Source organism: Pezoporus occidentalis, unplaced genomic scaffold (genome assembly GCF_034315485.1).
Source record: "Pezoporus occidentalis ecotype Australia unplaced genomic scaffold, CSIRO_AGI_Poc_V1 ctg19, whole genome shotgun sequence".
Lineage (NCBI taxonomy): Eukaryota > Metazoa > Chordata > Aves > Psittaciformes > Psittacidae > Pezoporus > Pezoporus occidentalis.
The window spans coordinates 3536576-3552541 of NW_026913748.1; the positions used below are offsets into that span (position 1 = coordinate 3536576).

The 15966-nt window shown below is 38.7% G+C and overlaps 1 protein-coding gene across 5 annotated transcripts in view; it reads left to right on the forward strand.

The window, feature by feature from the left end:
* The window catches only part of DGKI (diacylglycerol kinase iota), a 206078-nt gene that overhangs the window by 83171 nt on the left and 106941 nt on the right, over positions 1–15966 (forward strand). For 3 of the 5 annotated variants that reach the window (XM_062616484.1, XM_062616481.1, XM_062616483.1), the window contains exons 3-8: positions 3729–3824; positions 7296–7370; positions 9496–9552; positions 10791–10856; positions 14965–15036; positions 15538–15654. In XM_062616484.1, coding sequence (XP_062472468.1) covers positions 3729–3824; positions 7296–7370; positions 9496–9552; positions 10791–10856; positions 14965–15036; positions 15538–15654 — 483 coding nt within the window. The remainder of the gene's footprint in view (positions 1–3728; positions 3825–7295; positions 7371–9495; positions 9553–10790; positions 10857–14964; positions 15037–15537; positions 15655–15966) is intronic. The other 2 variants (XM_062616478.1, XM_062616482.1) reach the window with 1 other exon arrangement.

The following is a 15966-nucleotide window of genomic DNA, read 5'->3' on the forward strand; positions in this document are numbered from 1 at the left end:
TGAGGTATAGAGGTACTTAAGGGCTTTAGAAAAATGGTAATACTTACTCTGTCATTTAGCCATGATGGGGCATTTAAGAAATGTACCTGAATTGGTGAAATGTGCACAAGGTATGATCCCACACATGTAATTACATTGTTCCCAGACTCCTAGCCCTTGAATCCCTATTTCTCTCTCACATCAGGGAAAGGAGGGATTGTGTGTGTTTTTTGTTTCATATGCAAGGAACGCTTGCTGTACTGAAATTATTTTTGTTTGCTATTAAGGTGGTAATGGATCAGGAGCAATCAAATGAGGTCTCCATGTGGGAGAGCATATTGAGTTCATGTGTCCCCTGTGAGGCAGACTGCATCTACTAGGAAAGCACTGCTGCCTCCACTTCAGTGAGCAGGTCTTCACAGGACACCGAGTTCCCACTCTTCCAAAGGCTGGGAAGCCAGGCAAGGAAGGAGAGTTCCAAATTTTCTTTTTAACAGCAGAATACTAGGCTATGGTCATTGTTGTTTTATCCATAATGATGGACTGTCCCTTCACTATGTAGCAAGTCAAAGCAAAATGTGTCAGACTAAAAGCATGATCTGACAGGTCAGTTAAACTGCTCTAACACCAGGTCCCACTGAACCAACCTTTAACCCACCACTCCTTCTGTCAGATCCAGCAGTTATGTTGTCCCAGGGTGAGTCATTTTGTCTCACTGATTTAGTAGATAAAATTTATCAATTGTTTGCAATTAGTTATACTGGTTCATGTGTAGTTTCACAGCCACTAGCTCCAGCATGAGGAAAATAGCAAAAGCATGAGACTGGAGTTTAAGGGGTAAAGGACAGAAAGAGGACGACTGCCACTTTAGTAGTTATTTACTCCTAAAGCCAAACAAAGATGTCAAGTGCAAAATAAACCAAGCTGGCAAAGTACTTATGAAAAGGTTGCTGAACACTGAATTCAAAACTGTTGTGGGAAAAAAAACCTGTATCAAAATATAGAAGTGATGACGTAGCCTTTATTGTGCTTTAATTTTGTGTTAAATCAGAGATCGTGCCAGACATGATCCCAGAGACCTTTTGTCAGCTTATGTGTTGGTAGATGAAGTACCCCTTTGTCCTGCACATCGTGAAATACTGCCTGTAAATTTTGGAGTAGAAAATGCTGATTTTCTGAAGTCAAAATTCTTTATAGAAACATATTGATTTTTGTCAAAATTTACTATTAGAATTGAAAGGAAAATCAGGTTTAGAAAAGGTCAAAGTATTTTCCTTTGACTATATCATCTTGATTCTCATAAACAGCAACAGAATGTCTCATCATATAAATGACAGTGCCCTGTAAAATTCAAAACAGTGAGGTTCAAATAATTCCCTTTGATCTTATTGAGACAAAGTAATCAACAGGCAAAGCTCTTCTGCAAGAGGACATTTCATCTTGGGAAGTCTCAGGTCTTTGCTCTATTTCAGAGTGAAAGATTTTTTTCCAATGTCTGTTTGATGGAATTGAAATTGTGAATTTTGATACACAGCATTGTGGAATCGTTCGTGGCAGTAGGTATCTGGAGGTGTGCCACTTACAGCATATCAGGTTATTTACATTTTTATTATCTAGTCTTGTCAGAACTCTATCATAACATGAGCTACAAAGGTCATCCTTGTAGGCTACTTGCTGATTTTGTTTACCCTGGGATCAGTCAAAACTAGGTTATGGAAATAGGCCACTTTATCTTTAGAAATCCTGGATGGCAAGTTATGTGGACATGGTCTGAATGAAGGGATGTTTAATCTTTTTAATTTTTAATATAATTTTGATTCCTCATTAAAAACTATGTCCCAAGAGCTGTGTGCTTTCTTACTTAGCTTTAACAGCTGATCCTTCCCAAACATCTCTTCTAATCTGTGAAATTTAACTCCAGGTTATAATGTTGAGTTTGCACTGTTTCATCAACAAAGAATGTGTTCAGGTCAAGCACTTTTTGAGCTCATACCCTCCTGCTTTGGTCCTCTTGTCTGGCTCCTCACAAACTAGACAGGAAGTTCGTATGTTGGGCAATACTGTGGACATAGTGATCTTATTAATATGCTATAAAACTGGTGCAGTTCTTGGGAAAGAATATTAATATAAATATAAACTTGAAGGGAAAGAACTTACAGTCTGAATAATTTACTGTCTGAGGAAGTCTCAAAGAATTTCTTAAGCTAGTTCAAGTCCTCAAAAATTATTTTGCATAATAAAAATCCTCACCTAAACTATTGTGCACTGAAAACTGTGCAGTTCAGGAAAATCTCTGTCCCAAGGACTCTATAGTTCAGGTGAACAGGCAGACAGAAGGATGAGAAGAAATGGCGGTATAGCACAGTGCCACTAAATGAAGAGTAACTAGGGTGCAATGGCGGTAGACTGGAATCCAAGTCTCACTTTCATCCATCCCCTTGTGCTGACGGATATCACCGAGTCTGACATCAATGGGAACACCCTTGATGAAGTTAGACCTGTGGACAGGTAGACCTTGTACCAGAAAACCCTCAGTGTCGTTCTTGTTGTCTTGATTTATTTGAAGACAACGCCATAGTTGCAGTGGGCACCACATGAAGACTTGCACACGTTTTGGCTATTGTGGATGCACTTATACTCCAGAAGGCAAAGGATTTTGCGACTTCTGCTTCTCTGCATTACCTAAGAAATCTGCACAGCAAGAGAAGCTTTCTCATTTCAGCACTTTGAAGCTGTCAGTGGTATTTAAAATAAATTATTTTAACCAAGATGGCTATTTCAGAGCATCCTGCTGTCGGACGCCATCTGTTTGGTAAGCGTCATCATTTGTGACTTCTGCAGTGTGGGAACCAAATGTCAGAGACTGTCAAAGTGTTTTCCATCGTGCTCTAATTCTGGCTGAACAGAAATTGTGTTTATTCACTTTGCTCAGGTAGTGTACAGTAGGCTTCTTAGGCTTTTTAGTCAAACCAGGATTATAGTCAAGTAAAAACTTTAGGCTTTATATAACCAAATTTCCTCAGAGCTAGATTTTTTTAAAGAACTGAGGTACAGTTTTGGTCAAATGAGGCTGTCAAAGAAAAATGAGATGTTACCATGTCATTCACTACTAGCTGTGAGTTTCCTAGGTAGATTTTTTTTTTTTTTTGAGAGTGCTCTCTGTGTAAGTATCATTCTTTGAGGTATCAAATTGAAGTCTGGTCTCTCCTGGCTACTTAACTTTTTGTTGATGTTTCCATAAACATACAGTGTTGATCCAGCCATTCTAAAGAAAGCATTTTTCCTTGTATAAACTATCCCATTATCCTAAAGTTATAGTTAGTATATTATTTTGCACTTCTGGGCCTGGTTCTCAAATATTTGGGCTTCTCCAATTCAAAGTTCAGTACTTGTGGTTTTTATTCACCTCTCTTGATTTTCTGTTTATTTACAATCCTGTGTATATGTCATGCTAGAGTCTCAGTTAAACTATGCATCATGTGGGAAGAACATGAGCGCAAAGTTTCACTGAACTGTACATAAAAAAACTGTGTTTCTGATTGGTGACACATTATTCATTGTATCATCAACATTTTTTACGCAGTGTTGGTCTCCCAGGGTGATACTGTTATGGCTTTTGGCTTTGCGTTGCAGAAAAACAAAACAACATGTGAATTTGTGGTGAAAATCAGATCTTTTTCTTTTTTTTTTTTCCTCTGTACTCACATAGTTGAGTTTCACAAATCAGAATAACAATCATCTTTCCTCAGGAAAATGCTGTGAATGGAGAGCATCTGTGGCTGGAGACAAATGTTTCTGGGGACCTCTGCTACCTGGGGGAGGAAAGCTGCCAAGTCAAATTCTCAGTGAGTTATTTCCACTTTTTCTTCTTTCTTTTTGAGGTAACAAGCCTTGCTTCAGACTGATACAGCACTCAGACACTTGGGAGCTTGAATTGTTTGCTGTTGTTGATGCCTTTGCTCCAGAAAGAATGTGAAAGGGGCAAAAAGCTTCTAGTTGAAGACATTGTTGCTTGGGGAAAAAGCCCTAAGGATTTTTGTGTGACCCAGATTATATACACAATGAGAATGGCTTTAATGAGTATCTTTATTGATATGGTAAGGGGGAGAAAGGTTAGAATATTGAGATATTTCAGAAATGTTCAAAGTAACCTATTTTATTTATATGCATGAATGTCTCTGAGAATAGGATCTGATCAAATTTTTGTGATTTTAATCACTGCAAGGACTTGAAGTGAATTTTCCAAACTCTTGAATGCACTCATTAGTGTGCTCATATTCCAGTGTTTGCCTTCTCCTATTCAAGAATATTTGAAGTTTGCCTTTTCATATTGAAGGTTTTGATCTCTAACTCATGTGTATCTCTTCTTTGAGTGGGGAGTTACTTTTATACTTCCAGTCTGCTTCAGCAACTCTTCACCTAGTATTTTAGTTAAACTGCTTCAGCAGAAAAGAAGAAAAAGACCAAACCCATCTTATGCCATACCCCTCTTAACTTGGTATTTAGGAAATATGGTGAGACAGTAGGAATCCTGTGTTCAAGCCCTTGCTTTGAATCAGCGCTTGAGGGAGCATCTGAACTTAGACTGCAAAGTATAAGGGGAGTCCCTCTTCTCTGAGGTGTTTCTGGATACTGCCTGTGGCTCTTCACGATACCATTTTTTTTGCTTTTGTTCAAAAAACAAAACAAACCCCAAGCCCAAACCTCAGAACATTTGATCCAAATCAGAGCATTTTGATTCACTAACCACCTCCAGCTTTTGGGACTCTTTGATCCAAAACACTAGTGCTTTCCATAGCTCAAATTTAATATCCACCTCCCCAGAACTTCTCAAACAAATTAGTTACTTTATGAGATATAATACTAAGATTAAGCCTGGGAAGTCTATGCCTGCTTTCAAAGAATACTGAAGCAAAGTCCCAACAGTAACAGCCTGCTGATTGTTTGGTGGTGTTCAAGGGAAGTGGTGGATTCCCCAACACTGGATACTTTTAAGATTCATCTGGAAAGGGTGTTGGGCTGTCTTATCCAGGCTGTGTTTTTTCCAAGAAAGTTTGCTTGAGGTTCCTTTCAAGCTGGTATTCTATGAAGTGTCATTCTGTGTTTACCCTGTGCTTATACTGGTCTGAAGGCACTAGGCTTTAGCAGAGCTAGAGACAGGATCTGCTTGGCTAAGTGGATCTTTGGTCTGACCCAGTATGACTGTTCTTACGGTCTTAATAGAAGTTTGCCTTTCTAAGACTAAGTAAATAATTCCCTGTGAATTAGCTCCTTGAAAGGAGCATGGAAATTTAGTAATACGTGCATATGATTTTCAAGGTTGCATCTTAGTTGTAAACATGTATCTCTCTAGGAGCTGGAAGGACTGTTTGCAGTAGCTGGTGAATTAGATTCATTGATTTACACTTTTATCTGGGAATGTTAGGAGACATCTTACATGGTGACAAGCTTTTCCAGCCAATAGGCCTAGAGATGTTGAGTCATGTTTAGGAAGCATCAGAACTTAACTTTGCTCAGTTCTTAATTGCCTGGACTTTGCTTGACCTGACTGAGAATCTTTTCACTTTAAGGTACTAGTATATTGGTTCCATTTGGGGGAAGCAAAATCTGAGTTTATAGTCCCAGGGTATGGGGCTTTCATTACCTTAAGAACTAGAGATGGAAAGGAAAATCCAGTTAATTTCAATAGTGATTAGTTTAACCTGATCTGGCAAGAGGCTAATGCTTTTCCAGTTTGAATCTTTTGAAGACACTGTGTTTTTCTATGCCAGCACTTGTCTTCCTTTGACTTAGCTCTTTTACGTGGAGATTATTTAAGATCAAATGTTTTCAATGGAGAAGTGGTGACAAATAATTAAGCTGTAACTGCACAGACTTTGCATATATTGTTAGCCTATAAAGAACATTAACTCATAATCTCTGGAATATGAAGATGACATTTTATGATAAATTAAAGTAGTTAAAAGTAATGGAAAAGATAGCCTCTCACTATATATGGTTGTAGCTACTTACAATGCCACCAATATTCAAGAATCATGAGAACAACTTAAAAAGCAAGATATAAAAGCTGCTCATAAGGCACTATCTTTGTTTGCTTTTTGCAGTTTTTCATTTTAGGGATGGATTACTTTATATTGTTTCACTCTTCCTGGGAAACACGGAGACTAAAAGCATACTTAAAGCTAGCACATCACAAAACACATGAAAGCTTAGTCTTATATGACACCATCATTCTTCAGGTGAAACATTAGAACAACACTCCACATACTGTAAGCACGTACAAATAGGGTGTAACTAGATAATTATTACACTTATAATGATGAGACTCGGTAAAAATATAATAATTTATAATAATTTATCTATAATGTGAGACAAAGCTGCACTTCCTGTTTCTTCTAGAGTTTATTTACAGTATATTGAAAATTCTAAAGAAATAGTTTATAAGAGATTTAAATGAATATGAATAAATCGAATGTAAAAATCTGAAACAAATCAGTCTCTACTTATTATGTGTTTAATAAACTTTCTGTTCCTCAAGCACAAGTTTATAAGTCAAACTTCTATGGAAATTAATTCCATCTGGCTTATTAAATTGAGTATATGCAAGAAATAATAGTAAATATATTTCCTCTCTCTCCTGGAGGCAGTCTCTTGCCTTTGATATGCTTTGGTGAGGGGATTCAATTGGAATTACCTTAAAAGTCCTACTGAAATTAATAAAACTAACCAGCATAATTAGGTTGAGAATTTTGTGCCTGCTGTAATATTTCACAATCATTAAACAACCTTCTGTGAGAAGGTTATCATCCTCTGCTAAATCACCTGAATACCCAAATATTTTTTTACAATATTTGTAAATATTGTAAAAATTTGATAGGTCAGGCCTATCAAATTAAATATTATATGGTAAGCACGAAATGACAGACTGTTCTGAACTGATCCGAGTTCTCTGATTTGCATGTGTAGTGTTTCTCCTCTTTTCGCTGTCTCTGCTCATCATCTTCACAGGCTGCTCCCTTTTGGAGTGGTGATCTGCGCTGTTAACAACCTCATCCGCTACTTAAAGGGAGCCTTTTACTTCTAGTTCACAAGCTGGAGTACTGTGGCTCTGTCTTTTTCACGAAGTCCAACTCTAAACTGGAAGAGCTGCAGACGGTTCTTCAGCATACAGAACAGTTGAGAGCACCAAGAGAGGAACAAAATATATGTTGCACAAGGAACGAAACATCTCTTTCTTTACAGCTTTTTTTTTCTTTTTTTCCTCCGGGAATAGCGCACCTCTATGCACACACGTCTCCCTCCTTTTCCTCTTGCAGAAATCTGCTCTGCGGAGGAAGTGTGCTGCCTGCAAGATTGTGGTCCACAACGCGTGCATGGAGCAGTTAGAGAAGGTAAGAGGTTGCCATCTGCTGGAGCCTGAAGTGTACAACACTTACTTAAGTCTCACTGAGGCTCCAATGTGGAAGACACCATATGCCAAGTTGGTTTTCATAGCAGTTTTACCAATATATTTGTTGACTTTAAATTACAGCTTATGTTTTAAAGTATATTTCTTTAAACCCTGTGAACCATTAAAAAAAAAAGGTAGAAAAACCACCCAAAACCCAAGCCAAAACCAAAGCAAGCGCCAAACAACAGCAACCCCCCCTCCACCATGGAATGCTTCCACATTTTTTGTTTAAAAAATAATTTCCCTCTACTTCTAGATTGAAAATTGAAGCTAGAAAATGCAGAATCTTGTCATGTACAAAATAGGACTTTCAAAATTCCTCAATTAACCCAGCATAACTCATCTTATGACAGCTATATTTATCACAAGCAAGGCAGCACAAGATGCTACTATGAACATTTTTCACAGTATTTACTAGACTATAGTATTTTCTGCTCAAAACTTTGCCTTTAGTACCATTATTTTTTTGTGAGCATCTGTCATGCTTCTCAGTTCCTTCAAGGAGCCCTTGTCATCCCCAAGCACCTGTAGAATATCTGTCATTGACTTTAGTTTTCCCCACAGCGACTTGTCTTCATCCAGTTTAACTGGTAATGTGTTAAAGAAATCTCCCCCCACCCTTTTCTTTTTTGGTGGGGTATGTGTAAAGAAATATGAATGGGAATTTCCCCACTGATTTCATTAGAGCTCCTTTTCCACTCCTGTATGTTTTTCAATGTTGTCCTTCATAAAATAAGTTGATGCATAACAAATTTATAGCAGCAACCCTTTGGAAAGAGTTTTTTCCTTTCCAAGTATTTGGACTTGTGTTGACAAATGTCATAGTGATTGCCGTAATGCCAAGTTGGAGAGGTACCCTTTCCACCCCCAATGCTCTTACCCACAGTGAAATTAGCATTAGCACACACTTTCAGCACAAAGTGCTACCAGTGAATTTTTCATGACTTCCTTCACCATCAGCAGTGCTCACTGACTCTCCCTAGCCCAGCGAGCTGGTGGCATTGCCAGCCAGAGAAAATGAGCACTTAGATAAAACCCCATTCTGTTGAGTTTGTTTATTCCATTCTGAAGACCATGAAATTTACCTCTTAGCAGAAGATTTTATAAAGTCTGTATCCTTCTTAAAGCCTGTGGAGTTTAAAACTGGTTCATAAGCCTTCTGCTTGGCCCTCTCTGCAAAGGTGTATGTTTGTAAGTAAAATAAACATAACCTGTGGGTCTTGTTTTTGTGAGGCTGCCGCAACTTGATGACAAAAAACCGAACAGCAGTCCCAAGAGAAAGATTAATATTGCTATGTCTTTAGTTTCTTTATAAGTAATGAGTATTTTGTCTTTTTTTTTCTCCTTTGAGCTATTATTTTGAAGGTCATTATTAAACTTATTTATATGGGAAGGGTTGTATTTAAATTTAAGGGAACTTGATCCTTCTATTTTCATAACAAAAGAATAGCTGTGCATTATCCTTAAGTATTTTATTCTTTGAAAGATAGTCATCTTAAGCTTGAATCTATTTAATTTAGTGTATCCTTAACTCACATATCCTTTGGTCCATTCCCATGCCTCTCTCCAATGTATTTTTTTTTTCTCTATACACTGGGATTTGCAAAGAGGTCTTACACAGGTTACATTTCCAGGTCCTATTAACTTTTGAGACTGCAAGTCCTCTTTGGTTGCAAATGACTCTCATCAGAACACACCCCCCCCCCCCCCCCAACAACAAAAGACCCCCACCAAAATCCCTAACCACCCCTCCCCCGCAAAGAAACCAAACCCCCAAAACAACAAAAAGGCCAAAAGTGTTTCCTTCTAAGCAAGGGGGAGACAGTTTAAATAGTTGAGCTGAGCAGGCAGCAATAGCATTAGTGAAGATGAGGGTTGTGTAGAGGTCTAGCAAGGAGAATTATTATGGCATATATTTGCTGACATCTAGATTAGTTACTTTGGTCAGATCTTGAAGTTAATATTTAGTAGATAATAAGTATTTCAGAAATTTGGCCTAGATCAACATATTAGAATAATTCTCTCTTAGCTTGTTTTCAGTTCTAACAGCTTTATTTTAATGCCAGATTAATTTTCGCTGCAAACCAACTTTCCGAGAAGGAGGCTCCAGATCTCCAAGAGAAGTAAGTAATGGACAAATGAAGATTGCTTTTCATTTGATTTATGTGCTGATCCATCTGGTGTGGACCTGCAGCAGTGCTTTTAGATTGAGAAGAATCTCAGACAGATTATTGGTTCCCAGTGGGACATGTTCTCCTCCCCAGAATAAATGTAAAATGAATTCTAGCTGAAGCACTCCATTACTTACACTGACAGAAACAATTTTATCTTTCCGTTGTCTCTTTTTCCATTCATCCAGCTATTCAGTCTGTCTTTTTTTTTGGTTGCATTTCTATATGTTTTCTTCCTTATCATTCCTTTTTTTTTTTTTTCTCTGTTTCCCTCTCCTTTCACTTACCTATCCCTGCTTTTTTTCTTTTCCCTAGAAGTATCTCTAGCACCCTAAGACATTTTTAGTAAAAAAAAAAGAAAAAGTAATCAAACATTCAAAACCCTTGTGATTTGCCTCCAGTTACTGTATGAATTCAGCTCCTTTGAAGGTGTTGGATATTTATTGTTATTATTATATTTATATATTTGCCTTACATAGTTAGAAGCCAGTGTTTCAAAAACATCTCTTAAATTTTATAGTTGATTTGGCGGCCAGCTGGCTGTTAGCAGAGGTAGCTAAATTCCCTTCCACATCAATGATTTAATGTTGGCTGGTATAACAGCATGGCGCAAGCATAACCCTTCTAACTCCCTTGCCTCCACAGCAGCGGGGACAGCAGTGCTGCTCACCCTCATGTCTCTCGCGCACCTCTTGCTGCCATTCTGGGTGTAAGTAGTCCAAACATGGAGAAAAGACTGCTTCAATGACTGCTTCTTCTTCCCCTCCTTCCCTTCTCCTGCATTGACTTGTGATTTTTTTTTGTGTTACAAGGTTGTATTGCCAAGCAGAGGTGTGGGGTCCTGTGTTGTGGCTGAACATGGCAGTGGCTGGTCACTTCTGCTCTCTGCATTTAGGTGATGATTATCTTCACATCATATGATGAACTTCCTTCTTTTAGTAGAAGAGCACCAAGAGAGTAATCCTGGCTACACTTCAATACGGATAAAGAACACCGTCTCATCCTTGTTCCTCCAGTTTTGGCAGTGTCTGGGTTTCCCATTGGGGCTGCTGAATTTTGCTCCAGAGATGATTGCATTGATTGAAGGGAGCTTTGCTTTTGTTTCTGTAAACTAATTTCACACAGATGGTAGCACTAAGTTCAGGCTGCCACTGATTCCTATAACACATCTTTTTGTCCTTCTTTTGTAGAACTTTGTCCGCCATCACTGGGTGCACAGGCGGAGGCAGGAGGGGAAATGTAAGCAGTGTGGAAAGGTAAGATTTCCAGTGAAGCACAACACTGGGCACTTATGAATTCAGGGTGGCCAGTAGGTCCTTCTAGTCACTGAAATCCTTCTATCCCAAACACCTGGCCTCTTTTAAGGGCTGATGACAAGCCTGATATGTTGTGTGGGAACAGCCCCGATTTCCATGTGAGAGAAGAAAGGGCAGCTGCATCTGCAGGAATGAGCACATCTTGTGTTCCTGGGACATGTTGCTTCACTGGCTGCTGAAAATGAGGAGGAGGAAGGCTGTGGCTCCTTGAGCTTCTTTCTTCATTAAGCTAAGCCTGTGCCGATATGGTGTTCTTGTAGTGCTTTCTTCTGTGCCAAAATTGTGATGTCTTATTTTTTTCAGGCTTTTGGAAAAAGAAAGGATGTTGCTTTCTTTCTGCCCTGGCAGACTCTAAGATTTGTGAGACTGTTCCACGTTTCCTCTGCTGCATACATTGTAAAGGTTTATTTCTAAAAAGCTATAAAAAGGGGTAAGAAATACCTTACCTACTGGAGACCTTTCTTCTGAAATATTATGAATCCCTGAGATCTCTTGAGAGATAATTAAAAAAACCAACACAGGGCTTTAATATCCTTTCTCTAGGACTGTATTATACTTTTTCCTCCCTCTGAACACCAACTAATTAGACTGTGTCTCATCTCCATGGCACAGTACTTAAGTCAGAGGAAAATCAGATTTGTATCTGGATACGGATGTAGATCACCAGCTACCAGCTGCAACAAGGCATGCATTAAAAATATGATGTCCTTTTGTGGCCATTAGCATAGGAAAGGTGCAGCAAGGCTCTTGGCGTATAGCATTCTTGCGGTGTGACTTTGAAATGATATTGCCTTCCTCCTCTGCCATTTTGGCCTGGATCTGCCCTAGAGGCATTAGTTGATTTTTGCGATAGGAGTACTTACTAGCTATCATATCAAAACCTGTGCTGGATACATTCACGTGGGCAACATGACTAGTATGTCCTATAATTCCTATCAGCCTTGACTCATATGAAGAAGTTCACAGTTTCCCCCTTAAATAAGAAATATTCAGTTAAGACTAACATGGGTGTGCTTTAGTAGAGTTGTTCTTTGTCAAGAAACAGAAAGGATTAAGGAAAACAACATCAAGAAAAAATATCTCATTATATTTATTGGTTAAGCAGTCTTCTATTACAGCAAAATACTTGCTTGTCTTGTGCTCTGCTGTTACATTTTGTACACATCTGAGTGAGAACCATCTTTTATATTCTCTTGTCACGCAAGACAAAGGGGAAAAAAACTATCATTTTTATGGAATGGCAGTAAATTTAAAGCAGTAAAAGAAAGCATTATCCATGGAATACTTAGTGATTCTGGTAGGTCTCATTGTGTAATATTAGTCCTATCCCATAGCTGGAACTGGATATTAAGTATTTTAATGATCATTAATAATAATTTGAGTAAAGAGAGTATTTAGAATATAGCTATCTCATGTTTCAAATCATAAACATTAATTAAGGAATCAGTGCTTCCCAACATCCTTGCATGGCTTTATTTGAGTTATAATAATACCTGTCTCTCTTACAGTAACGTTACATTGAAATATGTTTGAGAGCATTAAAAAGGGAATAAATATCATTGGGAAATATGTGCCAAAAAAAAATATTAGTAGCCCTAACACTGATGTGAAAATACTCTTTAAAGATACATACATTTGAGAATATAACCAAACCACCTTGGAGCTAGTAATCCCTATGTGCTCTGTTTGTGTGCATGGGTGTCTGTCTATATTAATGTGGACTTTAACCCTGGCTATTTAGGCAAATGTAATTGTCAATGCAAGACAAGGATTCAGATTCCTCAAAATGTGTTTCCTCTGGTATGCACCACTGCATATTTATACAGGAGCAGCTCAAAGCATGGGATTTCATGTGTTGTTCAGTAATTGGGTGCCAGTGGATCAGGGCTAATCAGGTACTGTTAGGTTGCTTTTCTCACAAAGATGAAAAGAATTTTCTATCCTAAAATTTCTAACTTTGTGCAGAAGGCCTCCTTGCATGACCCAGGAACAAGATAGCTGAATTTTTGTCTTCCTTCTCACGGAGAGAAGGCAGGAAAGATCCTTTTTGGTGGAATATGGGGGGATCTGCATCAAATCTCACTGTGACCTGCAGTGTATCGCTTTATTTAATTAGTTCCTTTATTTGTAAAGCTAGCTTTCAAATGATTGCTATCTTACCTCAAACATGTATCCTTAGGAAGAATTAGCTTACATTTGTAAAGCAATTTGAGGAAGAAAAGTGGTGTTTTATTGCTACTTGTCATTAATATGTTTTTCTCTAATGACTCTCTAAAAGCCAAATGGCTAACTGAATAAATGAAAAACGGTCCATCCAGAACCAGGCAAGCTGCTCAGTCCATATGTTTGAAAGACACAACTGATGGGCCATGGAATTAATGTACTGAATTTAAGGTTTTTATTAGTGGAGGTTTTGGGAGAGAACAATTTCTCCCTTGGTTGTTACAAGGCAGAACAAATCAAAACATTTCATGCCCATGAGGAGCTGAAATAATTTTTTCTTAATATACTTTGGGACAAAGAGTGAGATTTGTGAGAAATGTTAAGAAGCACTAGGATAAATGAATGAGAATAGACCATTTTGTCCACTGTCAGACCTCCGTTCCAGCACTCATATCATACTTACTGTTGCTCTGTTCTTGTGCCCACACTTAATGGGAGACTAGATCTGCCCGGCCAGAAGCAGCTGGACAGTTGGTCTTTGTGGAGCCATTTGACCATGCCCTGTTACTAAACCTGAATATGTCTAATCAACACCGTCGTGAAGAATCTGTTCTTTAAATTTCTCTGGATGTAAAACCTGAGGCATTAGGGAAAGGATTTAAAAAAATAGAAAAAGTCTAGGCAGAGATGACACAAGCCTCTTCAGGAACAGGCCTTAGTTGCTGGTGTGGTCCCTCTGCAAGCTGTAGTATAGAGTCTTGATAAAAGCCAATGAATGACATATACAGACAACTGCAAATCTGAAATCTAAGCAGTGAAGGTGACTATGACAAAATGTTCCATGAAGCTCTGGACTTTCTGCCTCTTGCTAAAATTATTTTCTTTTCAATTCTTTCTCTGGCTAAAACAAGCTTTAACTGAACACAAATTTTTAGGCTGTAACTTACCATTTCTTGTCTGTGTTATATCATAGAATCATAGAATAGTTTGGGTTGGAAAGGACCTTAAGATCATCTAGTTCCAACCCCCTTGCCATGGGCAGGGACACCTCACACTAAACCATGCCACCCAAGGCTTCATCCAACCTGGCCTTGAACACCGCCAGGGATGGATGCAAGAAGGGTGTTCATGACCCAGTGGTCTTTTCCAGCTTTAGAATTTAGAGCAAAGTGATATGTCTGCTGAAATTGCATTTGTATTCTACAAAATGAAACTCTTCTGTAGGGGAATAAAATCTCACATCTGCTGGTAATGATGGACTTTCTTCTTTTTAAAACTATAAAGAAATATTTTATCTGTTTGATCAGAATTGGACCATCTTGGTTTTTTTGGAACTCACTAAAAAGATTTTGGTCTGAGTCAGCTCAAGAAAACAATAAATTTAATTTCCCAATCAGAATGTTTCCACACAGACTTTGTAGTTGATTCCACCCTGTAGTTAAAAAAAAGCCAAAAAAATCAAACCCCCAAACCCACCAACAAAACCAAATTCTTGTTTATATTTAGAGCAAAGTCTGCAGTGAGAGAATGTTTTGTTCAACAGAAAATCTGCATCTATCAGGTCTGCATAAATCCATTACAATGGGCATTCCTTCTCTATTTCTTCCATTGTTTTTAACTGCAAAATCTAAGAAGCAGCATGAAATTTTGGAGGAGTGTTTTTAAAAGTGTATGTGAAAATGCACCAGTTGAAGAGCCTTCTCTATGAATCCTGTCATTGTTTATCCCCCAGAAATCTGTTTGGTGGTTAAGAGCTTCAAGGATGAACCAATATATCTGACTGATGAATGGATTTAGCCTGGCACAGTCACCTGTCAAGGGTTAAAGGTGTAAATTTTATTGTAGTCAGGAGGAATTTAATCCCTTTTTTTCCTGCTTATTCTAGGGCTTTCAGCAGAAATTCTCCTTCCATAGTAAAGAGATTGTGGCCATCAGTTGTTCCTGGTGCAAGCTGGCGGTAAGTGAACAGTACTCTGGGAGACTGGTAGCAGCTTCACTGAGCAGCCACACTGCAAGTAATTTTGGTTTTCATGGGGCTTGGGGTTCCCTCTCTCTGTATCACCCCCAGTTTTGCTGTTTCTGTTTCTTTCCCTTGAAGACACCATAGCATCACCTGGCTGACACAGGTTCCCTAGAAGAGTCTTTCTGCACAACATAGTTGCTGGTTACCTCACATCAGTGCTCTGCCACTGTTAGCTCATGCAGCTGCATTAGACTAGCTTGTGATCTTCAATCTTTGATCTGTGTTTAAGTAGGAGTGATTTTTTTGTAAGAAGGTATGGGAAGATGCCTTTAAGGAAGATGATCTTTAATTATATGTTCCTAAAGCTCCATGGTGTGAAGGGCTTGAAGGTGGTAGAATTGGGAATGTTGCTCCAGTTTTTGTACTACCACCCTCTTCTTTCCTCTTTGTCTTTCCTGGCCTTCTTATCCACTCTACTCTTTTCTCCTCTTCCAGTTTCATAACAAAGTCACCTGTTTCATGCTACATCACATTGAGGAGCCATGTTCCCTGGGGGCTCACGCTGCTGTCATTGTGCCTCCCACCTGGATCATTAAGGTGAAGAAACCTCAGGTAACTGCATGCTGATGTCTGTTTCTGAAGCTGTATGGCTGTGCAGGGCCAACCTGGCTTCGCTGCTCAGTATTCCTTCACTAAGGCATGCTTGTTCAACCCTGAAACCCAGCATACATCCATGGTGATTATGAACCTCTATCCTCCTGCCCCTCCATTCAGACCTTCAGTAGATTTCCCTGTTTGGGATGATTAGCAACAAACATGACTTTTGTTCTGAGCAAATCCAGCTCAGATTTGTTTCTGTAACTGAGTTCAGTGAGCATATTGCAAGAAAATCCTGTGTGTTGTAGGCAGTCCAGCATGTTTCAT